The following is a 22,688-nucleotide window of genomic DNA, read 5'->3' as shown; positions in this document are numbered from 1 at the left end:
TAGCTCCTCTCTCTCTACTCCCGCTCTCCGGGGACTAACGGCGTAACGGCGGTGTTGTTAATAACTTCACTACTGTCCCACTCGTCTTCCGCACTTAGGCACCTTGTAGCTTTGGCACGGTTACACGGTGTACATGATCTTAACAGGACCTGTCGGCGGGTGAGAACCTTGGTAGTAGAAAAATACTCAAGATTTTTGTGATCGGTGACGACGTCCACCGGATCACCCGAACCTTCCAGATAATGACGCCAAGCTTTAAAGGCCTCGAAGATGGCCAGTAGCTCTTTGTCGTGTGTATCGTAGTTGAGTTCAGCCGCGTGAAGCATTCTGGAAAGGAAGGCTAGAGGATGAATTTCACCGTCAGCATATTGGATGGAAAGAATAGCCGCAATGGCGTAATCGGAAGCGTCGGTCTCCACGATAAGTGGGCGATTCGGCTCCCAATGGGCCAGTATCGGCGCAGAAGTAAAAGCGATTTTGAGGTTTTCGAAGGCCTCTTGACAGCTGCTGTCCCAGATCCAGGGAGCACCTTTTCGGGTAAGCCGAGTCATCGGCACAACGATATTGCTATAATTATAAATAAAACGACGATAGAAGTTTGCAAAACCCAAGAAGGACTGAATGTCCTTAACCTTCCTCGGGACCGGCCACTCTAGAACTGTCTGGACTTTCTCTTTGGACATGGTTAATCCGTCGGGAGAAAGAATGTAACCCAAATACTCAACAGTATCCATATTGAACTCGCACTTCTCGGGATTGGCGTAAAGCCGATGATGGCGAAGCCGCCAAAGAACCTCCTTGACGTGTTCTTGGTGTTCTTCTGGCGTATCAGAATAGATCAGAATATCGTCAAGATAGACGATGACACAAACATCGAGCATGTCAGAGAAGATGTCATTAACAAACCGCTGGAAAGCCGCAGGGGCGTTCGTAAGGCCGAACGGCATAACCTTCCATTCGTAGGAGCCGCAACAGGTCCGAAAGGTGGTCTTCCATTCATCACCCTCAGCGATTCTGACTAGATGATAAGCGTGAGCAAGATCCAATTTGGTGTATATTTTAGCTCTTTTCGGAGCGTCGAGAAGGTCTGAAATGAGTGGGAGTGGGTAACGATCCTTTTTGGTGACACGATTGAGTCCACGGAAATCGACGCAAAGGCGAAGTTTGCCGTCTTTCTTCGGGACGAAAAGGACCGGAGCGCCGTGAGGAGAGGATGATGGGGTGATGGCACCAGTAGCCAGCTGTTTGTCAATAAAGTCTTTAAGGGCGACTAACTCCTTTTCAGACAAAGGATAAATATGGCCGAGGGGCGGCGAAGCGCCTTCTTCCAAGTCAATCTTCAGGTCGTAGGGTCTATGTTCAGGAAGTGAATCTGCAGCGATCTCGTCGAAGACGTCTGCAAACTCAGCATACTCTGCTGGGATGGAAAGAGGAAGTGGAGGGACAGTAGGAGCGGTGGAAGAGCGGTCGGCGGCGCGGGCCGCGACCTCTGAGTGAATAGCACGAAGGAGTATGGGTTCCATACCAGCGTCCTTGCAAGCCCTGTTAAAGACTGCAGCACTCACCAGTGCAATGTCAACCTCGGGAGTTTCCAACTGAGCAGCGAATTGAGAGACCGTAGGATAAGAGTAAATGGGTTCAAAGGGAAATTTGGACGAAAGGGGCTTGGCCCGTGAAGTCCGAGAGCGGGAGCGAAGTGAGTCCCCAGGAGGGGTCTCCAGAATTGTCGGTAAAACCGATGGCGGAAGTTCCGGTAGCGGAACAGCGACCTTTGCAACAACAGTGTTGATAGCAGAAGGCACAGACGTCTGTGGAGAATCAAGATGTGAAGTGTTACGGAACGTAATGTTTCGAGATGCCCAGTCAATCAACGGATTGTAGCGGGATAAGAAACTGTAACCTAATACTGCTTTACAAGATGAATCTAAATAAGTAACATAAAAGGGTAGTAGAAGGAGCTCGCCAGAAGGGAACCGAACGGCGATATTCGCCATATCGGTAATGGGTTTAGAAGATAATGAACCATCAAAAAGACGAAGATTAACAGGAGAGATTTTGGTCGTAGGAATGGAATTTTGAGAAACATAACGAGTATCGATGAAAGAGTCAGTAGAACCAGAGTCAACAAGAGTAGGAAATTTGAGAAGAGCAGAGATGGGTTCGGCCGGCGCGGCCGAATCGGATAACGAAAATTCAGTAGTTAATGAAATTACAAGAGAGCGTTCAATAGAGGAAAGAGCGGACGCATTGAGATATAACTCCCCAGGTGAGGTACGAACCTGATCAACGCAGCTCCCGTTTCGTACCGGGGAACAAGAGCTGCGGATTAGTTTTCCGATTCCTCTTCAACAACCTCAATGGTTGCTTCGGGGGTTTCTTCAACCTCGGCAGCGCGGCCCTTCGATTCTCGGGCCTTTCGCTTGTTGCAGTCAGCAATCTGATGCTTACCACCGCAGAAGAGACAAAGATTGTTCTTCATCCTTCTTTCCCGTTCGGAGGGAAGTACCTTACCATCTGCTCCTAGATGGTTGAACGCGGGGCGCTGACCGCCGGATTGGCCGGAATTCGAAGAGTTCTGGGGCTTACCATTGTTGTTAGGCTTAACACCAGAGAAGGGTTTAGGTTTCGGCGTGAACGGCGCCGAAGAGCCCGAAGGCTGAGAATTGTTGTGCTGGTTAGTAGAACCAGTCTTGAAGTCCGAGGAACCCTTCTTCGGGTTCCGAGCAATAAAAGGCTTACCAGCCTCACGCTTCTTGGTTTCTTCGCACTTCCAATAACGGTTGTCAATGCGAAGAACTTCCAGACGATAAGCGGCGAGCGTCGCCGGCTCGGGCAACCGCGCCATTTCGTCCTTGATGCGTTCAGCCAGGCCTCGTCCATAAGCCCATTTCAGGGCGGCAGAATCCCAGTTGGTGCTAGCAGCCAGGGTGTTGAACCGGATGTTGTACTTCCGGATATTCTCGGTTTCCTTCATCTTAAGGTTACCAAGGGCGTCCTCGGCCTCGCCTTGGGCGTCGTAAACGCCGAAGTTGTCCTGTAGCTCCTTTACAAGGGCCGTGAAGGACGACGTCCAGGCCGGCAGCGAGTCGAGGTCCGGGTCGAGGATATCAGGGACAAACCATTCTTTGGCTGACCCACTGAGATAAGAAAGAGTATAATTCACCTTCCGTTGGTCGGTGAAGTACTTGGGACGGTCATTAAAGACCAGGGCGAGATTGACGAAGAACGTCTTGAGTTTTCGGGGGTCTGAACCATCGAATACCTCGGGCTCCTTGACCTTGCTCTTAGATTCAGAGCTATCAGAGGGACGGCCGAGTGCGGCGAGAACGGTACTGAGGGTTTCCATAGAAACCTTAAAGCCCGAGAGGAGATCCAACATAGCACGTTGCTCGTTGGGGATGTCAGGAGAGTTGGAGGAACGAGGTCCACCAGGTCCGCCGGGACCGCCGGGACCGCCAGGTCCACTGGGGTCACCAGGCTCACCACGCGGTAAACCGCCGGAGTCGTCATCCAGGTCATCATGATTATTATCGGTGCCCGGGTCATCGGGGTCGACAGGAGGGTCTTGATCATCGTGATCACCAGTATCCAAATCGAAGTGAGGAGGTGGGTCACGAGGAGATTCCGAAGCTGCTCTGCGTTGGGGTTGTTTACCCGTACGGCGAGCGATGGCTTGGAGGATTGGAGAGTCAATTCGAGTAGTAGACCGGCCCCGAGCCGGGGCGACCACGGGGGGTTGTCCACGGCGAGGGGTCAAGACTTGGACAGGTTGTCCGTCACTAGTGAATAAAGTACTGTACTCAAATTGCTGTTCTTCCTCCATGGCTTCAGGAAGAGTCGACGTAGTTGGAACTGTGGCTGGACCGAAACCGCGATTACGGCGACGTGGTTGACCGATGGCTGAGATAGATTCGGAGAAAGGGGCGAAAGATTGGGCTGTGGTGAAGAAAGTATTTTCTTCGGAATTAGCTCTAGATTGAGCTCGAGTTTTCGGAGGCATAAAAAATGATATGTCAGTACGACGTTACGGATTGAGTTTAATTATACTGTTAAGATCATGCAACCCGTGTAACCGTGCCAAAGCCACAAGGTGTCTAAGTGCAGAAGACGAGTGGGACAGTAGTGAAGTTATTAACAACACCGCCGTTACGCCGTTAGTCCCCGGAGAGCGAGAGTAGAGAGAGAGAGGCTAAGTAGCAGCCAGGTCGGAGCGGCGGTATCGCCGATGACGAGGAGCGAACCAGAGGACGTTCAAGTCCTAAGGTCGAGGGGAACGTACTTCGAGGCGTTGAGCCTGAAGACTTAGAGAAGAGTTAAGTTGAGAAGGGAGATCTAAGTTGATAATTAAACTGAGGAACTATGGTAGCGTACAAGCAGTATTTATATCTACGGAGCGGCGCATCGGTGCGGAGCGCCAGACTAACTACTAGGAGTTATACATGTAGTCCTGCAGGGTAAAGTAAAAGACAATAAGGAGGGACTAGAATGAAAGGGTATGTGTAGCGAGAAAGAACAATAAGGTAAAGATTACAATAAAGATCGATCTTCGGAGTACCGAGCGGCGGAATGGAGGCCCGAGGCATGGGCTTGACAGATTGTACATTGACGACTTTCTGCTTGCAAGCAGAGTCAGTTAATGCCAATGGTAAACAGCGTTCAAGTGCACCAAATGCGAAAGCGGGGCCTTCCAAGGTGGCTAGGACCACCGGGTTGGCCAAAGACTGAAGGCCACGTATAGTTGTCTGTTTTTATTGTTTATGTATGTTCGTTTTGGTTCAACTCCTTGTAGTCAGGCTGTATTGTTTTACAACAGCTTCGATAAGATATGTATCTGTATGTATTGAGCTTGCTGCTTCACTGCAGAGAGGGGCAATTTGCATGTGACTTACCAGAACACCTCAAGCAAGGTTTGTGTCCCCTGCGGGGGCAACTAGTGTACAGTGCTTTGCGAAATTCTTTGCTTGCTCGACTTTTTCACATCTATTTGTATTTATTTATTTGTCCAATATATTTTTACCCCAAAAAGGATTCATCAATCACTTTTTGAAGCCCGACAGCCCTGGTGGTCCTTAAAGAGAGCCCTCTCGAGCCTCGGCCCAAAAATGTATTGGACAAATAACTAGAAATAAACAGCAATAAACACTTGGTAAAAAATCCATACAAGCAAACCATTTCGCAAAGCACTGTAATATTTCGAGTTATCTTCTTGAATTCCCGCTTGCAAGTGTATGACTACCTGGGATCTGTACAAAATTCTGAATTCTGAAGTCTCCTCAGGAAGAGGTTGGGCATAGTTCGTTTCGGACTGAAGCTTGATGGTCACAGACTCAACTTGTCAGACGGAACTATTGACTCACATGTACATAAATACCTATAAATACCTTGAAAAACTTATTATTTTTAAGTTGATGATGAGATGGGACGTTTTTCGAAAGGAACTGGGAAGGAAGTTCGAATGATAGTGGCCGATGGACCCATATGGACACCTAACTACCCAGTTTAATTTCCTGTCACTAGTTATGTACACAGGCATTGTCAAGTCCATGCCTCGGTCCTCCATTCCGCCGCTCGGTACTCCGAAGATCCACTCTTATTGTAATCTTACTCTTATTGTTCTTTCTCGCTACACATACCCTTTCGTTCTAGTCTCTCCTTATTGTCTTTTACTCTACCCTGCAGGTACTACTCGTATAGCTCCTAGTAGTTAGTCTGGCGCTCCGCACCGCTGCGCCGCTCCGTAGATATAAATACTGCCTGTACGCTACTGTAGTTCCTCAGTTTAATTATCAACTTAGATCTCCCTTCTCAACTTAGCCCTTTCCTAAGTCTTCAGGCTCAAACGCCTTGAAGTACGTACTACTCGACCTTAGGACTTGAACGTCCTCTGGTCCGCTCCTCGTCATCGGCGATACCGCCGCTCCGACTTGGCTGCTCCTCAGTTCCTCCCTTCTCTACTCTCAATCTCCGGGGACTAACGGCGTAACGGCGGTGTTGTTAATAACTTCACTACTGTCCCACTCGTCTTCCGCACTTAGACACCTTGTGGCTTTGGCACGGTTACACGGTGTACATGATCTTAACAGGCATACAGTTCAATGAAACAGTGTTTAACCATAGGCAATTGTTGCTGCGGGTAAAATTTTTGGCACGTAACGCATAATCCATAACATAGCCCAGAGCTCAAATGAGCCATAGGCCCAAAAACTCGAAGCGGGGCTTCAACGCCGCACCGCGCGTTCCAATCGAATCCAACGGGCCTTTTCTTTCTGTTCCTCCCCAAGACATAAAATGAGAGAAGGCATATCCATATTGACTATGTACATACCATGAACATAACAAACATAACAAACAACTAATACAAGAAATATGCTACCAGTACGCAAGAACAAGTCATGGTAAATGTACCTGTAATTGGATTACATAATCAATCACAAATGACTTTGAGAACTTGAATTTGCACCTCAACATCCCAACAACAAAGGTACACAGACCTGGCATGTCGATTCACATGTCAGGGCTATGGCCCTAAATACCATTGATCCCCTACATTGCCAATATCCTTGGCAATAATTCCCAGGAATTCCCAATTTAAGTACCTATACAATACTTTGTACATCAGTGCTCGGCGCTCAGAGTAAATACAATTCATCCCGACTTTGATTCCCGCCATCCTGACCAACCCCGCCCCCCGTATCCTGCTCTTTCCTGTCCCGTATATTCTTTAGTACTGCATTGATATATTTTGCATAATGGCATTGACATTCTACCATTAGAGCGTGAGAAGCACAATGGACGCACACAAATAGTGTATAAAAATGCGGACCGTGGGCGCTTATGCGCCGCTTTGTCGTTCTCAGCAGTGAGCTCAAGGGAGATTATTAGCTTAGATTGCCCTCGGACCTCACGGGAACAACTGGCAGTATATTTTAGTATACCTTTCTACTGCGACTGCATTTAAATCGCATCAGAGTATTAGGTTACAAGGCCATCTTTGATCAAGGGCTTGATTAAATGTGAGTTCATCATGCTAAATGACGAGCTCGAGCATGCAGAAAATTTCTATTTGCCTTCAAACCTTAATACAATACTCTTGATTGCTATATGTCCAAGATACTGCAAAATTAGGTGCATCCCACTTATATAGGTCATGGTACAGTGTTTGAACACTTTATGGATATGAACCATCAAGGGCAGCTGTTGCTTGAAGTTCTCGAACACATTATTACAACCTCGTATAGCTGCAATATATCTCATTGTACAATATGTTAAATGTACATACATTTAGATCATTCTACCAAAGTTTGAAGGCAAATGGAAATTTTCTGCGTGCTCGAGCTCGTCATTTAGCATGATGAACTCACATTTAATCAAGCCCTTGATCAAAGATGGCCTTGTAACCTAATACTCTGATGCGATTTAAATGCAGTCGCAGTAGAAAGGTATACTAAAATATACTGCCAGTTGTTCCCGTGAGGTCCGAGGGCAATCTAAGCTAATAATCTCCCTTGAGCTCGCTGCTGAGAACGACAAAGCGGCGCATAAGCGCCCACGGTCCGCATTTTTATACACTATTTGTGTGCGTCCATTGTGCTTCTCACGCTCTAATGGTAGAATGTCAATGCCATTATGCAAAATATATCAATGCAGTACTAAAGAATATACGGGACAGGAAAGAGCAGGATACGGGGGGCGGGGTTGGTCAGGATGGCGGGAATCAAAGTCGGGATGAATTGTATTTACTCTGAGCGCCGAGCACTGATGTACAAAGTATTGTATAGGTACTTAAATTGGGAATTCCTGGGAATTATTGCCAAGGATATTGGCAATGTAGGGGATCAATGGTATTTAGGGCCATAGCCCTGACATGTGAATCGACATGCCAGGTCTGTGTACCTTTGTTGTTGGGATGTTGAGGTGTGAATTTGGGTCTTGATGACCAGGTCTTGTCGCTTGAAGCTTGAAATTCTTGCGGTTCATTGCTATCGAAAATTTGAACATTGAGTAATTGAGCATTGAGGTTGGAGTAAAGTGCCTCCTTCATGAGAGAAGTCATCTTCTACACATGATATATTGAAAGATGGTTTTGAAGTGCACGCAAATGTCCTATATTTCTTGTGTTTGGAGTTGTTGTATTTGACAAGATGTTGAGCGTGAAGTTGCATATAATAGTGGTGTATTCAACCTTGAGGTGGCCAATTTTGATGGATGGGTGAATCTTTCTCCCTGCAGAGAATGCAAGTTCATAAGAGCATTGGAGGTGGTGGTGCGAGAGAAAGAGACGACGACGAAAATTTTACAAAGATCACATGAGCAAAAAAATTCCCATTTCGTATTCTCACATGACTAGAATTATAGACTAGGGATGAACAGACAGAAATTGAAGCAAGAGATGGCCTCAAGAATGCGCCGTTGCTTATTTTCGGGCATTGAGCCATGGCATCAATATTTGAAACTCAGTTCAAATGAGTATTTCGTACCTTGTTCATACTCAAACATTTGAACATGGGTTATATGAAGGTCTGACTGTGTATGGAGCCGAAAGACGATGCCCTTGTTATCTGACCCGAGTCCTCCCGAGTCGAACCAAACGTTCCACCAAAAACAAAATTTACTGCACTAAATACCTTTAAATTACTGACCACTAGAATACCTTGTTGAAAGAGGAAATGAAAAACCGAAAAACCATCTCTACTCAGACTGTACCACCGTGACGACAGGAAAACCGACCACAGTCATGTCATAGTTCTCTTGAGTATATGACACACCACCAACATTTCCAGAGATGTTCAAAAAGTTCACACTTCCACTAATATTGGCCGTGAAGAAAGTGAATCCTCCTTCTGCCGGATTGCTGTCGTCGAGTTGCAAATTAGTTGTGGTGATCGTAGGCAAGTAAGGAGGAGTCGTAGCATCCGAATTTGGATCAAACGTAGTAATTGACACGCTGGAAGAAGCATCACCACGGATCTGTTGAACGTCGACGTCAATTGTTTAGCTTTTCCAGTATGTACTATGCAAGTCAAATCACATACCGCCACGACGACTTTCGTGAATTCACTAAAAGCGGGAGACACAAAAACATTTTCGCTTCGGCGGTCATCTACAAACACCGAATCCTGTTCTATCACAAAGCCAGAGCCGCCATTATCTACTATGATGGGGTCGGACCCGTCGTTTTCGTTGATTTCGAACCAGAACTTCGAGATAGAGGTGGCCGGGTTGATGGTCGCATTGAACACGTATCGATCCGCGGTAAGGCCTTGCATATTACCGATGAAAGTGAAGAAAACCTGGATATTGTCTATCGCAGGCGTGGTGCATCCAGTGGACGGGCAGAATGATCCCTGTCGATCCGCCCAGAGCATGGTTACTGTACGACTGGGGTTGTCTGTCATGACCTGATCCATGTTTCTTGTGAGTAACTTCTAAGTGTTGAAAGAAATCTAAAGAACGTGCTCACTCGCAAATGGGTGACCATAGACAATGTACCATTCCGATAGGAGAACAAAGGTCCGGCGACAACGTAGTCGAATGGCTCGGAAATAGGTTGAGTGAGTGTCACACCGCTGGGAACAGTGTTGATCATCCGCTCAATTAGGTTGCCGCAAGTTTCGTTGAACGTGTTGGAAGAAAGGAAGCTAGCCAGCGGCATAAACAATTAGTTCTGGAGGATAAAACTAACAAGTGCATACCTTTGCATGGTTTCGTTTCCATCACTCGAGAAAATTCGAAAATCCGACCTGGTGGTGACGTTCGGTCCAACGACCAAGATATTTTGAGTCGTGTTTTGAAGGTACTCGGATACACTGCAGCTTTTTAAATTAATATTTCGAACAGAAGCGCGTCTCACTTACACTGCGTTATCAAAATTGATAGTGGTGTCGAATGTTTGAAGCACATCTTCAGTATCCGTTACAACCAACGGGAAATCCACTTGTCTAACCCCTCCAAGGGTATGTCCGCATGCAACAAGACCTATCATTTCTGTGGGAGTGAACCCCTGGCGCCGGAAGGCTTCTGTGTGCGAGGCGAGATCCTGTTGGGGTTCTGGAACGGTTGCTGGGCCGGCTTCAGTCGCGTCGACACGACCAGCACTGAAAGGGATAAGAGGACCTCCACATCCCGCGACAGCAAATATCGCTCCCAATGCGATTGTATCCGCCACTAAAAGGCGTTAATGAACACAAACATTTCAGACTGAGATTCCGAAACTTCATACTTCCAAAAAACGGAGCGATAATATCGAAAGCCTTGAAATCATTCAGCGAATCGAACATTCCTTGGCCAATATTCTTCGACAATGGTCTGTCTCAGTTCAAATATCCCCAATAATCATCTGCACAATGAATACCTGAGGTCGATCGAGCTCATATTGAATCGATGCATCCAGCCCGCCTGTTCCATCATCAACATCATGTGTAGACATGTCATGGTACGCCTACAGCAAATTCTCAGTACAATCACGATGATAGGCAAAGAGGAGGCTCACAATGCGAAGCCACTCCGCGTTTATAGTTGTGTTCTCTCGCGCGGGGCAATTTTGTGCTAGAATGTCCAATACACCCTCGTAGAGCTGGTTATCCGCGTACGCCAGTTGAGGGTTGGGCCATTGGAATGTCGGAAAACTGTGTGCCACGCCAACCAAACCACAGGATATGACTGTGTATAAGACACGGGGGGATTGCAACATGGGGTACGAGAAGACTTGGGTCCTTGATAATGCAAGCAACTCTGGCCAACTATTTAAGCACGCCCTAGTAATTCATTCACTTAACTCATTGAAAGCATGACACCCGTGTGCTTTCCTCTGTAGGAGAAAAATGGCCGTAACAGAGAAATCCCAACGCTGCAAATACCTAAATTGTTTACACATATCCGCTTGAATACGTTCAGTGACCATCAATTCATACCTTCCCATGTTCGGGCTTTACTATTATGAGTAACCAGGAACCGAACGCGCCAGATGAGATGCTACGGGCGCTACAGTAAAAAAGGTGTAGAATTTGATAGCCTGCTACACACGATTTCAACAGCATTTGGTATCGGTGTATTACTGACGTACCGAAATTTCCCTTGCCTCTAGATCTGGCTCTCCTTCAAGAATTGACGCGAAAGTAAAATACACAAGACGGGTTCAAGGTAGATATTCCATTGATACTGGCAACTGACCTGAGGGACGGAGATGTGTTATCAGAAAATTTGTTGTTGTGCACAAGCACCTGGTTACAAAGAGTTACAAAGGCCGTGTTACATAGTCCGATTCAGGTCCAATTACACAGAAAATAATACACATTGTGGATTCATTATAACAAGGATTAATTAGACACTTTCGATGACACGGTCTTCCTGCAGAGCAGACGATAGCACGATATTAGGAGCATAGATGTGTGGGACTAGAATGGCACGTACCCAGACATCTTCTCATACTGATTCCTTACGCCATCGGTGATCTTTTCATTGGTATCACGACCAAGCGTATGTCCGGTCTTTTTTTCGATGAAGTCAAGAGCTAGAGAAAGAGAAAGAGTCACAATGGAGTGTGGAAAGGTAAGTTATCCTGACGACTAACCTTTGTCACCGTAGTCTTCGTTCTGGTTTGACCCACTCATACCACCGTTGGCGCTTGTTCCTGTCATTCCCCCGCTCGAGTTAGCAGAGGAGTTTGTGGTGCCAGTGAGCTTATTGAGAAAGGAAGACATTGTTAACGTTGAAAGATTGAAGCCATTGTGGATTATAAGCAAAATGTATGTACATGACGTAGGAGGTTGACGTCACGCGTAGAGGAGCCAAGCTACCGCTTATAGAAGAGGATCGGCGCCGCTGCGCATTGATAAATCGATGATCCCTGCATCACTTATTTGTCGAACTTGGAGTAGAATGGCAATTCTGTCATGGGAAATATTCCAGGAACAAGCAACCTGCCCAATGAATATTTCTTGGTCATAGTATCGTTTGCGTTCTAGCCCACAAGCCCAGAATCATAATCTTCCAAGATCCAAGAAAAGTTAAAACAACGCATCCCATTCGTGGGCGAAGTTCACGACAATCGGCGAACGTTGGACGATCGAGCCGGTAGGCAAATCCAAATTGTATAATCCTTAACAAGCCCTCTCCCAAGGTGAGGTGCTAAGAGTTTGGCCAGGATGAGCAAGAGCACTATGTAAGGTGGTTGTGAATTCCGCAAGAATCTGCCCCATACATTATTCGGGAGTATAGTTTATTTCATCTACATTGAACTTGGATACGCACAAATGCCCGGAACGGAGAATGAACGTGCTGCTGCACGTGAAAGCTTCGGGTGGATGACATTCCTCCTCATTCTTCGGTATCGGAGAATTGAGGATATTGACGGATGGTCTTTGCGAAAAGCGTTGAAATGCTATCTCTCAATGGCTGGAGATAACCGAGTTCAGTGAATACTCCAAAACAGAATCCTTGTGAGGCAGGCTTAGTCTCTGAGGAAAGCAAGTTGAAGATGTATGCCATCATGTAATGTGAGTACGTTCACTGGTCGGGATCAAACGGCCGGCAATCCAAATAGAATCGCACGGCAATATTAGGCAAAACATTACAGGAACCTCTTTGCGCAAGAATGAGGTGCTTTTTTGACGATGCATTAAATGTGAACATGAACGTCCCGATTCTTCCTAGCTTTTTCCACTACAGTGAATCGCTGCCCTCTTAGGTCTGTTCATTGTATCCTCACATCGATCAATTCTGATATTTCATTCAGCGTATCGTGATCATGTCCTCCTTAAGCACCGTAGCACGCATTGCTTACCTTGCATCTGAGACTGTAGTCGATTCTCAACCTCCACTCCCTTTGAATTCTGAATTCGCCTCTTCGTTCAATTCGGTATCTCTGTCTTCAAGGCGGAGACCCAATGTCATAGCAGTTCCCCATGGTGGTGACCCTGCTGCAGCACTTCTCAGAGCTACCGGATCAGCCTTAACATCTTTCACCGCTTTATCAAACTCCCAGACTATTGCGAGATTGGTCCTACGTCTTCCGGAACTAGCATCTTCCCCGTTAGTGCTCCATATAGCTCTACTCAATGACCTTTCGGATGTCCTTCTACTCCGGAGCGTAGTGCCATACTTCCTAGTTTCGACAAATGCTCAGCAAGCTCATGACAATGCTCTGCTGGCAACAAAGCTGGCTCGGTCCCAGAAGAAGGCCGTCGTCCATGCATTCTTTTCAACAAAAGATGATTCAGATACTACAACAGAGCTTTCAGAAGAAAATTTACTAACTCTTCTGTTCGACGAGAAGGGACTTGTGAACGGCTCCAATGGTCATACGAACGGGGTGAATGGTCACTCTAATGGAACCAATGGGCACTCGAACGGTGTCAATGGTCACGCTCATGGGACAAACGGATACGACTCGCCAGAGGTCGTGGAAGACGACAGAGTTGCGTTACAATTGTTCAAGGACTACGAGGTGGCCGCATTGAGCGTCCTCAAGGCAGTTCGTCGCCCAATACTCCCACTCACATCTACGGGTTCATCAGAGCCTACTACAATTATATTCACTTTAGGCAAAGCCACGTTCGATGCTTCCGTAGAGGGTGTCTCTTTTGTCAATGTATCCCTTCTATCTCCGCTTTTGCCCTCTCGTATTCTGGGTGTTATTCCTCCCACTGTGACCTCCGTCATTGTCTTGGAGCAGGTACAGAACTGGTCTTTAAAGTGGACCCCGTTTTATCTCGAAGTAGTGAGCGCACTGCAACAAAGGAATCCTGTCGTTCGCCCTGCGGTGCATAGCGGTGTACTGGGGGATTCCACTCCGGTCACAGAGGGAGATATCTTGAAGCTCCTTTCAAAGGCATCTAATTCCACGTCTCATTCCCGCCTTCAGCTTGGCTCTAGCAGCGCAGAGAAGGTCGCTTCTCAGGGACCTCATATTCCGAAGCACGAGCTTTCTTACACTAAAATCTTGACGCATTTATTCCGGGAGCGACTCGAAATTTCCAACTCTCCCGACTTGATTCCTGTTCAGGGAGATTTGGCTACTAGCCCCGAATTTGCTCTAGGGCGTGTTCGTGGTCAGATCGACGAAAGAGCTAAACTGCTCGTCGCTGTTCGGGACTTATTACAGTCCGGGAATGTCGATGGCGAACTCCACTCCCTTCTTAGCAAGTGGGTCCTCGCCAAAGATGATGGTATCAAGAGTAGAAGTCTTGGTGAGGAAATTACGGAGAAACTTGAGCTGGTGAACACCTCAGTCGAAGTACAGCGTGTGCTTGCTTTGAAATCTCATTTCCCTTCCGTATCCCGATGGATCATTGGCTCCGATGCATGGTCGTATGATTTAGGTTCTTCCGGACTTCACCACGCCGTTGCTTCGGGCTTAAACATCAACATCTTGATACTTGACACCCTTCCTTATTCTCAGAGGAATTCCGCTGACCCCACTCGTCGCAAGCAGGATGTCGGTTTATACGCAATGAACCACGGCGATGTGTACGTTGCCAGTGTCGCAATCTACTCATCTTACGCCCAGGTTCTCCAAGCTCTCATCGAGGCTGACAACTTCGATGGGCCTTCTGTCATTGTTGCGTATTTACCATACGAGAGCGAGGATGCTCTCGCGCTAAATATATTGAAAGAGACGAAGCTAGCCGTAGATGCAGGCTATTGGCCGTTATACCGCTGGGATCCCAGTAAGGAACTTAATGGCGGAGAGCCATTTACGCTTGATTCCGACGCTGTTAAAAACGATCTTCAAGCTTTCTTGGACCGACAGAATCATTTGTCGCAGCTTGTTCGCTCCAAGCCCCAACTGGCAACTGAACTAGTCGGTAGCCTTGGCGAAACAGTGAAGGAAATACGGAAGAAGAAGGCTCTCCAATCCTATAACGATCTCCTTACCAATCTCGACGCGCCTCCGTTAACGATTCTGTATGCCTCGGACGGCGGCAATGCAGAAAAGGTAGCTAAGCGGTTGTCCAATAGAGCTCAAGCCAGGGGCTTGTCCACCACCCTTGCAACTATGGATACGATGTCACTAGATAGTCTTCAACAAGAGGAATTCGTCGCATTCATTTCTTCTACCGCTGGACAGGGAGAGCCTCCTCAGAACGGCAGACAGCTCCTCAAGGCAATCAACGCCGCGGCTGTGCACGAGCAGGTCCTTCTTCCCAAACTCCGCTTCTCTGTCTTTGGAATGGGGGACAGTCATTACTGGCCCCGCCCTGAGGATGCACATTACTACAACAAGCCAGGAAAAGACCTCGACGCTCGTTTGGAGAAACTCGGTGGAACTCGTGTAGCTGTTCTCGGACTTGGTGATGACCAAGATGCTGACGGATATCAGACGGGCTACAAAACCTGGGAGCCTCAGCTCTGGAAGGCGTTGGGCGTGGATTTTATTGAAATTACGGAGGCTGAACCGGAGCCCATCACTAATGAACACATCAAGGCAGCCTCCAATTTCCTACGTGGCACAATTCTGGAAGGACTGGAGGACAATTCAACCGGTTCTCTTGCCCCAAGTGACGGGCAGTTGACTAAATTTCATGGTATCTATCAGCAAGATGATCGCGACATTCGAGATGAACGTTTAGCTCAGGGAGTTGAACCCGCTTTCGCTTTCATGATCCGAATTCGAATGCCAGGTGGTGTATGCACGCCTGAGCAGTGGCTGACAATGGACCAGATTGCGGACGAGCATGGCTCGGGAACCTTCAAAATCACAACGAGACAGACCTTCCAGTTCCACGGCGTCATCAAGCGTCACTTGAAATCCGCCATTCAGGATATAAACAGGGTCCTACTCGATACTTTGGCCGCTTGTGGGGATGTGAATAGGTGAAACATACCGTTTTCGTCGTAGACTAAGTTTTCTGACCAAGTCTTACCCAGGAATGTCGTTTGTTCCTCAATACCTACGATGTCGAAGCTGCACGCTCAAGTCCATCAGTTTGCCGTCACTGTCAGCCAACATCTTGTTCCTCGAACCACCGCTTATCATGAAATCTGGTTGGATAAGAAAATGGTTGCCGGGGAAGCGTTGAAAGATTTCGAACCGCTTTACGGCGAATTTTATCTGCCCAGAAAGTTCAAAGTCGCAATCGCGGTACCGCCCACTAATGACGTTGATGTCTTCGCGAACGACCTTGGATTTATTGCAATTGTTGACGATAACGGTGAACTTGCTGGCTTCAACGTCACCATCGGTGGTGGTATGGGTGTCACTCATGGTAACAAGAAAACCTATCCTCGAACTGGAGACCTTATTGGTTTCTGCACTCCTGAGCAGGGCAAGTACGTCGCTGAGAAGGTCATGCTCACTCAACGAGACAATGGTAATCGTGCAGAGTAAGTCGCCTTCGATATTGTCGAATTTTTTCTTCTGATTGCGCCCCTCTACTATAGCCGAAAGGTAAATTATATCAAAAATTTCAAAACTACTTAACTGATAGCGTTTCCAAGAACGCTCGTGTCAAGTATACCATCGACCGAATGGGCTTAGATGTGTTCAAAGCCGAGGTCGAGAAGCGACTAGGATACCAGCTTCAGCCCGCGAGGCCGTTTACTTTCGACCGCAACGTAGATGACTATGGTTGGTCAACAGGCGAAGACGGTCGCCATCACTTCACAATGTTCATCGAAAATGGTCGGATTCAGGACGAGACTGGGAAAGAATTCAAGTCTGGTTTAAGGGAGATTGCGAAGATTCATAAAGGCGCTTTCCGACTGACCACGAACCAGCATTTGTTGATATCTGATATTCCTACTGAGAACCTCCCTCAAATTAAAGCCATCCTTTCTAAATACAAGATGGACAACCTATCCCATTCAGGACTTCGTCTTTCATCTTCCGCCTGTGTTGCCTTCCCTACTTGTGGTGAGTGTCGAGCTTGGAAATTGTTGGACTCTCGTCGCTGACATCACTACCAGGACTTGCTATGGCCGAGTCAGAACGAGTAAGCAAAGCTTATATCTATAAGTCTGACATGTTCCAACCGCGTTGTAGTACCTTCCTCTACTCGTAGATAAAGTGGAGAAAATTTGCGAAGAGAATGGTCTTCGCAACGACGCAATTGTTATGAGGATGACTGGTTGTCCAAATGGATGCGCAAGACCCTATGTAGCTGGTCTGTTATTTATACCTCTTGCTCGTATGTCCTGACTACTTACCTTTAAACAGAAATTGCCTTTATTGGAAAAGCTCCTGGTACATATCTCATGCTCCTCGGAGGTGGCTACTATGGACAAAGGCTCAACAAAATTTATCGAGGTATGAAAACTCATGTTGTCCATAAGTCATCTCAATGTCTTGTAGAAACTGTTACGGAACCGGAGATTTTGGATATCCTCAAACCCATGATCAAGCGATATGCATTGGAACGGAACGATAACGAACATTTTGGGGATTGGACAATCAGGGCAGGATACATCGCAGCTACTACTTCGGGCAAGGAATGGTATGACAGAATGGGCGGAGAAGAGCAATTTGCACAGTAAATCACTAACATGCCTTGTAAATCTAATCCTTGTTGGCACGTCGTATCTTGCAAGTGCAAGTTCTTGTACATTCACATGAAAATTTCGACAATGCTTTTTAGGATAGTAAAGGATCCGGAGCTCCTTCGAGTATAGATTTCCGAATCAGGATTTATGTGTAAACGCCGGACGGGTATCCGTTGCTTCGATTATATATATAGATAGCTACTACCTGCTAAGACACTACAGACACCACTAGTACTTCCTCTGTTTATCCCCACCGCCACACACCACACACCCTACTGAATCAGACTATAGCTATCAGCTATTTTCCAGCCAAGATATCATAGTGGATCCAACCCCAACGGTTAGTTGCAACTTCACTTTTCCTTCCATGGTACCCCATCCGCTATATCCGGGCAGCACAGCATCCTGCCGACAACATGCTACAATTTGCTACCAAGTTCGGTGTACAAGTTCTCATTCAACCTGAGTGAGAAATATTTTCCTTCAAAGTCTTGCTTTCATCATCAGACCGTTATCTTTCAACGGTCCGAATCTATCATTAGCCTGTTTCAGTCTGAAAAAAAGAAGGAAGCGTTAAGTGATTTGCGTTCATTTTTGCTTGTCTAGCTAACTTGGGATTCTACAGAAAAAATCCAGCAAGCGCCTCGTCGTCCTTACTTTTCAGCAGCGGCTTCTGCCAGTGTCTCTCCCAAAGCTTTGACGACAGCGTCGACGTCGCCTCGTGATTTCTCAACAGCAGTGATTCCCATGTGCCCTATACGGAAATATTTATCTGGAGGGAGACGGTCAAAAAGCGGAATAGAAAAGTATGCAAAACGTCACAAACCCTTGACGTCAACGTGCAAGCCACCGGCTACAACAATGCCCTTCTTCACCAATCGCGGAAGAATGTCTCCTGCACTCAGACCGTCAGGATACCAGAGCTTTAATTCTCGTATCAGGGCAAAGGCACAAGGAGATAGCGGGACGACATACTGCGGTCATTCCATTGGCAGCAAATGCAGGATCTAGAGGAAGCTGTTTCAATCCAAGCTCCTGCGCTGCTGCCTTGACTCTCCGGCTTGCGTCTCTGTGCAGTTCGTAACGTTCTGCGAGTGAAGGAGAAGACTTGGTGATCTTGGAAAGAGAGGCGTGGAATGCGTAAATGAGGTTGACAGGTGGCGTAGCAAAGTACGAAGGTTTTCCACTTTCATAAGCCTGCATGACTGGAAGCCATCTGTGTTATGTGTTCAGACGGTAAGAAAATTTATCGAGCACAATTGTGTATTCACGTACTTCTTCCAGCTACCATAGTATGAAGTGGGGCGGGACTTTCTAGAGCTGAAAACCTTTAGATAATACATAGGTCAGGTAAGGCTAACGATGAATAATGACTACAAACCTGCATGGCTCGGACGCTAGCGACAAGAATGCTGAGACCAGGGGGAGTTCCGAGGCCTTTCTGACTTGCAGTTATGATAACGTCTACATCCCATTGGTCCATATGAATCTCTTCACTAGCGACTGAGCAAACTCCATCCAAAGCGACCTTCGATTGAGAATTTAGATATCTGGATCATCCAACTGTAAGCCCACTCACCAGAGTCTCCGGTGATACTCTGCGGACTGTTTCTACGATTGCTTTGGCGTCCGAAAGGACAGCTGAGAGCTTATATGAGTTACCGTGCGAGTAAGTCTGAGTTGGAGTTCTCATACCAGTTGAGGTGTCAACGTGAGTAAATGTCAAGAGCTTGTATTTCTTCTTCCCTAGTGCCTCCGCTATGGCCTCTTGGCTAACAGCCGCGCCTATTTCTGCTTTTAATTGGTCGACGTTCGCTCCGTAAGTTTCTAAACTTGGGGACTATTAATTCCACATTGTAGGAAGCAAAAAGATGCACACCATTCCGCAAAGCTGTCTCCGAAATAGCCGGAATGAAGGACTAACGCGTTCTCTCCGGGCTCGACAAGATTAGCTGCGATCTGAATGGAAACGCGTCAGTAAGGGGTTAATTTAGTTGATTTTACCACGAACTTGGTCCCAGCCTAGAATGGTAACGCGTTAGTGAGAGGCTGGTAAAGTTGAAACTACTACAAACCTAATGTCCCACTTCCTGCTATCAAGAATGGTTGACCTTTCGCAGTGTCTACGACGGTTCTGTACGAAATGTGAGAAGGAAGAGTATTGGGGGAACGCGAATCAACTTGCCGCGTCATTCGAATGCAATCACCGAGCACCGGGATAAAGTCGGGGGAAACGTGTGACATGGAAGGATGGGCATTGGCAAATAAAACCTATTGAGAAGGTCATTTTGTGAGCATTCACGCCATCTGTTATTGAGCCAATCTCTCACCTCATCCGATACCTCGATTGGCCCTGGAATGCTGGAGGTAATATAAGAGGCGCGTCCATCAAGCGAGCATGCACTTCACTTACACCAGCAGCCTGCAAAGACAGTCATCATTTGAGAATTACCCTCTTAATAGCACGATCGGATTAACTTACTTGTGAGGGGACTACATATCACTCAAATTCGAATGAATTCTCCAGCCATGATTAAGAACCACACACACCTGTCTGAACTGTTCAATAGAGGACATTTTCCTGATAGATATGGAGGTAGAAGAGCGTAGTTGAGTGAGGATGGGGCCACGTATTTGGGAGACCGAAAGTAGGAGGCTCATAAACCTGATGAAGATGTGCGCACGGACATCCGAATACGTGACTTTCAGCAGCGGAACGGGACACCGACCAAGTCAAAATGCCTGCCGTCGACCTTACCGCGGTCACGAAGAGCCTCGACTAAATGTCGTTCAGCAACGTTCAACTGTCGTTTCAGTCAGCAAAATTCGCGATTTCATACAAATACAGGCATCAGAAGATGATGTTCCCGCTCATCACGCTCTTTTTTAATATTTTAGATGATCCGCGATGTGTCCAAATGCGTGTTGTACGGGTTGTAAATAGTAACTGCGTCAGTTGGTTTAAAACTGGACCACGAGAAGCTGGATCTAGCCTGAGACCGAGGTATTTAGTCTTGTGGAAGGTTGCTTAAGGTTGCATGCCCCGAGGATCTGCAATTTACCAATACGTCGGAGGACGATCGGAGAAAAAAGGCGCGTGTTAGGTCCGAGGCCGAAGCGCGCTAAAATTCCAACTGGCGCTTATGCTACTTCTCTTTTCTGCAGCTTGTCTTCCTTCTCGATTCACTGAATCGAAGGACCTATATTACCATGGCTCGTCCGTTACTAAATGCATCTATTTTTGCCCGTACTCTAACAACACTTTAGGAATATCTCTTGCTCAGCAAATCGCTGACTTGGATGCACCTGCTCCAGTCGGTGTGTGTCCTTCTCCCGATTTTGCATACTTGCTGAAAATACATCATACTATCCGTAGACATCGATCCTGAAGCTATATTCAATGACCTTCATATACAATCGTCAGATGTCTCGAGGGCTCACTATGTAAATGTCGGGTAAGGTCCTGAACTTTTCTCAATATGTAAACCGCTTTGAATTCCTTGTCTACAGGAAAAGTACCTTGCGGAAATTTCATGATAATATTGCTGATCCTAAATACGACGGAGTGAAAGTGTCCCGCACACAACTCTTAGAGGAAGATGACGGTCATTCATTCAAGTCTAACGGCGAGGAAGAAGAAGAAGAAGAAGAAGAAGAGCAAAATGATGAAAGTGGTGAGGAAATATGGCAGGAGGAAACTGTTCATCGTCCGAGTGACGAGGGAGCTACCGCAAGCGAAGACAGTAAAGAAGATGAAGCTGAGAAGATTGTAACTGAAGATCGCTCCGCTGCTGTAGACATAACCCTGGCTCTACGAAAAACACAAGACGAGGACAGAAAGAAGGGTTTAGCTGTCTCTCGGCAAATTGCACGTATCAACTATCTTCCTGCTATGTTCTGTTCTGACGGTCCTTCAGGGTATTTGGGACTCCTTATTGGATGCACGGATTCGGATTCAAAAATCTATATCTTCTTCAAATACATTACCCTCGGTAATAGTCATCACTCTTTGCTAGCCCCATGACACAACTTACCAGCATTCAGAGCTCCACGCTGATTCAAAATGATTCTCATTACGGAGAATCGCTGAGTAGGATGCTGAACGAAGCCGCATCGTTGTCTGAACAGATGTTCGAATTACAAGAAGTAACCAAAGTTTCTGTCCGGTGCATATACCAGTTTCTGATGTTACTTCTAGCTTCTTCTCCAAGCTGATGATTTAATTCAGCTTCCTCCTCAAAAACGCAGAAGGCTGGAAACCGTGCAAACACTTTCTCAATCAGACATCGGAGGATACCTAGTCGAAGCTTGCGAAGATGTTTCACACCTGGAGAAGATGTAAGTTTTTCTCATCGAAAGCACACAGCATATTAATGCTTTCTTTAATGTATAGGTATCATCCTCATCTCGTTCAAACACTCTCGAAATGGTCTTCAAAAATCCAAGCCGTCGCACCTTCGGTCCTCCTACCCTCTAACCGCAATGCATTCTTCAAAGACCGTCAACATCTCAAAACTGCTGTCCAACTTGTCGACGAAAGTCTTTCTACTCACGATAAACTACTTCATCGCACACAACAATGGCGGGGGAAGGGCCAGCGACTGGGGGTCGAGACTCAGGAAGGAGGTGTAGCAGATGCGGATGGGGAGATATTCGACGATACCGACTTCTATCAACAACTCTTACGAGACGTTATCGATGCGCGGAATGATGCAGGAACGAACGATTGGATGGCCGTTCAGAAGCAAAAGAAAGCTAAGAAGAAAGTGGATACGAAAGCCAGCAAAGGGCGGAAACTCCGGTGTGTACACATGCTGTTGCTGCAATATTTCTGATCGTCCTCAACACCCCATCTTTTACACAGATATGACGTTCATGAAAAGCTTCAAAACTTCATGGCACCCATCCATGTCAAAGGAACCTGGCATGAAGAGCAAATTGATGAACTGTTCACCTCGTTGCTTGGGAGAGGGTTTGAGGATGCAATCGATGCTCAAGCAAATGAGGTCATTGGACCTAGAGAGGATGCTGGAGAGTTATCAGGTGCTCTCGAAGGTTTTCGGGTTTTCGGATAGCAATCGGCGTATAGAGTATTACAGTAATCATCATTTACAGTAATGCACTGGTAATGAATCTGATTTGCTTACTAAATACTGCTTTGTGCAAGCGCCCAGCGTCAATAGAACTTGTATTGGCCGTCATTCTTTCCT

At 46.7% G+C, this 22,688-nt stretch overlaps 5 protein-coding genes across 5 annotated transcripts; 2 read left to right on the top strand and 3 right to left on the bottom strand.

The window, feature by feature from the left end:
• Window positions 1-8,659: 8,659 nt before the first annotated feature.
• On the bottom strand, window positions 8,660-10,978 carry C8R40DRAFT_412692 (heme peroxidase). Its single transcript, XM_046234983.1, has 8 exons — window positions 10,490-10,978; window positions 10,352-10,438; window positions 10,220-10,292; window positions 9,855-10,164; window positions 9,693-9,806; window positions 9,461-9,638; window positions 9,033-9,398; window positions 8,660-8,967 (listed from the first exon to the last, which is right to left on the bottom strand). Exons 1-8 carry the CDS (start codon window positions 10,688-10,690, stop codon window positions 8,689-8,691), a joined length of 1,608 nt encoding a protein of 535 aa, XP_046084105.1. The 5' UTR covers window positions 10,691-10,978; the 3' UTR covers window positions 8,660-8,688.
• Window positions 10,979-11,315: 337 nt separating this feature from the next.
• C8R40DRAFT_1173078 (uncharacterized protein) lies at window positions 11,316-11,699 on the bottom strand (the record flags this gene model as incomplete). Its single annotated transcript, XM_046231956.1, has 3 exons — window positions 11,316-11,346; window positions 11,410-11,509; window positions 11,570-11,699. 3 exons carry the CDS (start codon window positions 11,697-11,699, stop codon window positions 11,316-11,318), a joined length of 261 nt encoding a protein of 86 aa, XP_046084104.1.
• Window positions 11,700-12,566: 867 nt separating this feature from the next.
• C8R40DRAFT_1115203 (uncharacterized protein) lies at window positions 12,567-17,626 on the top strand. Its single transcript, XM_046228551.1, has 9 exons — window positions 12,567-12,685; window positions 12,734-15,813; window positions 15,868-16,323; window positions 16,381-16,387; window positions 16,438-16,852; window positions 16,906-16,931; window positions 16,982-17,102; window positions 17,156-17,245; window positions 17,291-17,626. The coding sequence occupies exons 2-9, from the start codon at window positions 12,746-12,748 to the stop codon at window positions 17,470-17,472; spliced, it is 4,365 nt and encodes a 1,454-aa protein (XP_046084103.1). The 5' UTR covers window positions 12,567-12,685; window positions 12,734-12,745; the 3' UTR covers window positions 17,473-17,626.
• Window positions 17,627-20,566, bottom strand: C8R40DRAFT_1115195 (pyridoxal phosphate-dependent transferase). Its single transcript, XM_046228550.1, has 16 exons — window positions 20,029-20,566; window positions 19,961-19,971; window positions 19,892-19,900; window positions 19,809-19,839; window positions 19,664-19,749; window positions 19,554-19,612; window positions 19,490-19,500; window positions 19,358-19,437; window positions 19,174-19,310; window positions 19,058-19,119; window positions 18,860-19,006; window positions 18,754-18,806; window positions 18,454-18,694; window positions 18,305-18,401; window positions 18,136-18,250; window positions 17,627-18,031 (listed from the first exon to the last, which is right to left on the bottom strand). The coding sequence occupies exons 1-16, from the start codon at window positions 20,137-20,139 to the stop codon at window positions 17,962-17,964; spliced, it is 1,320 nt and encodes a 439-aa protein (XP_046084102.1). The 5' UTR covers window positions 20,140-20,566; the 3' UTR covers window positions 17,627-17,961.
• A 75-nt stretch (window positions 20,567-20,641) lies between these two features.
• On the top strand, window positions 20,642-22,629 carry C8R40DRAFT_1115192 (apoptosis-antagonizing transcription factor). Its single transcript, XM_046228549.1, has 9 exons — window positions 20,642-20,695; window positions 20,746-20,796; window positions 20,855-20,933; window positions 20,989-21,346; window positions 21,396-21,470; window positions 21,523-21,624; window positions 21,677-21,816; window positions 21,872-22,279; window positions 22,343-22,629. The coding sequence occupies exons 1-9, from the start codon at window positions 20,689-20,691 to the stop codon at window positions 22,551-22,553; spliced, it is 1,431 nt and encodes a 476-aa protein (XP_046084101.1). The 5' UTR covers window positions 20,642-20,688; the 3' UTR covers window positions 22,554-22,629.
• Window positions 22,630-22,688: the final 59 nt, after the last annotated feature.

Source organism: Lentinula edodes, assembly GCF_021015755.1.
Source record: "Lentinula edodes strain Le(Bin) 0899 ss11 chromosome Unknown C8R40scaffold_28, whole genome shotgun sequence".
Lineage (NCBI taxonomy): Eukaryota > Fungi > Basidiomycota > Agaricomycetes > Agaricales > Omphalotaceae > Lentinula > Lentinula edodes.
This window is presented reverse-complemented; position numbering and strand designations above follow the sequence as displayed.

Excerpts from the sequence above, each read along its gene's own strand:
- C8R40DRAFT_412692 (XM_046234983.1), bottom strand. The coding sequence starts at position 10,690 with ATGTTGCAATCCCCCCGTGTCTTATACACAGTCATATCCTGTGGTTTG. Across the intron at positions 10,165-10,219 it reads TATCGCTCCGTTTTTTGGAA|TGGCGGATACAATCGCATTG; the intron begins GTATGAAGTTTC and ends AACGCCTTTTAG. Across the intron at positions 9,399-9,460 it reads CTATGGTCACCCATTTGCGA|GTCATGACAGACAACCCCAG; the intron begins GTGAGCACGTTC and ends AACATGGATCAG.
- C8R40DRAFT_1115203 (XM_046228551.1), top strand. The coding sequence starts at position 12,746 with ATGTCCTCCTTAAGCACCGTAGCACGCATTGCTTACCTTGCATCTGAG. Across the intron at positions 16,853-16,905 it reads TGTTGCCTTCCCTACTTGTG|GACTTGCTATGGCCGAGTCA; the intron begins GTGAGTGTCGAG and ends CATCACTACCAG. Across the intron at positions 17,103-17,155 it reads CGCAAGACCCTATGTAGCTG|AAATTGCCTTTATTGGAAAA; the intron begins GTCTGTTATTTA and ends ACCTTTAAACAG.
- C8R40DRAFT_1115195 (XM_046228550.1), bottom strand. The coding sequence starts at position 20,139 with ATGAGCCTCCTACTTTCGGTCTCCCAAATACGTGGCCCCATCCTCACT. Across the intron at positions 19,750-19,808 it reads CAATCGAGGTATCGGATGAG|GTTTTATTTGCCAATGCCCA; the intron begins GTGAGAGATTGG and ends CCTTCTCAATAG. Across the intron at positions 19,311-19,357 it reads GGAGACAGCTTTGCGGAATG|TTTAGAAACTTACGGAGCGA; the intron begins GTGTGCATCTTT and ends ATAGTCCCCAAG.
- C8R40DRAFT_1115192 (XM_046228549.1), top strand. Across the intron at positions 20,797-20,854 it reads GGATGCACCTGCTCCAGTCG|ACATCGATCCTGAAGCTATA; the intron begins GTGTGTGTCCTT and ends TACTATCCGTAG. Across the intron at positions 21,817-21,871 it reads GTTTCACACCTGGAGAAGAT|GTATCATCCTCATCTCGTTC; the intron begins GTAAGTTTTTCT and ends TTTAATGTATAG.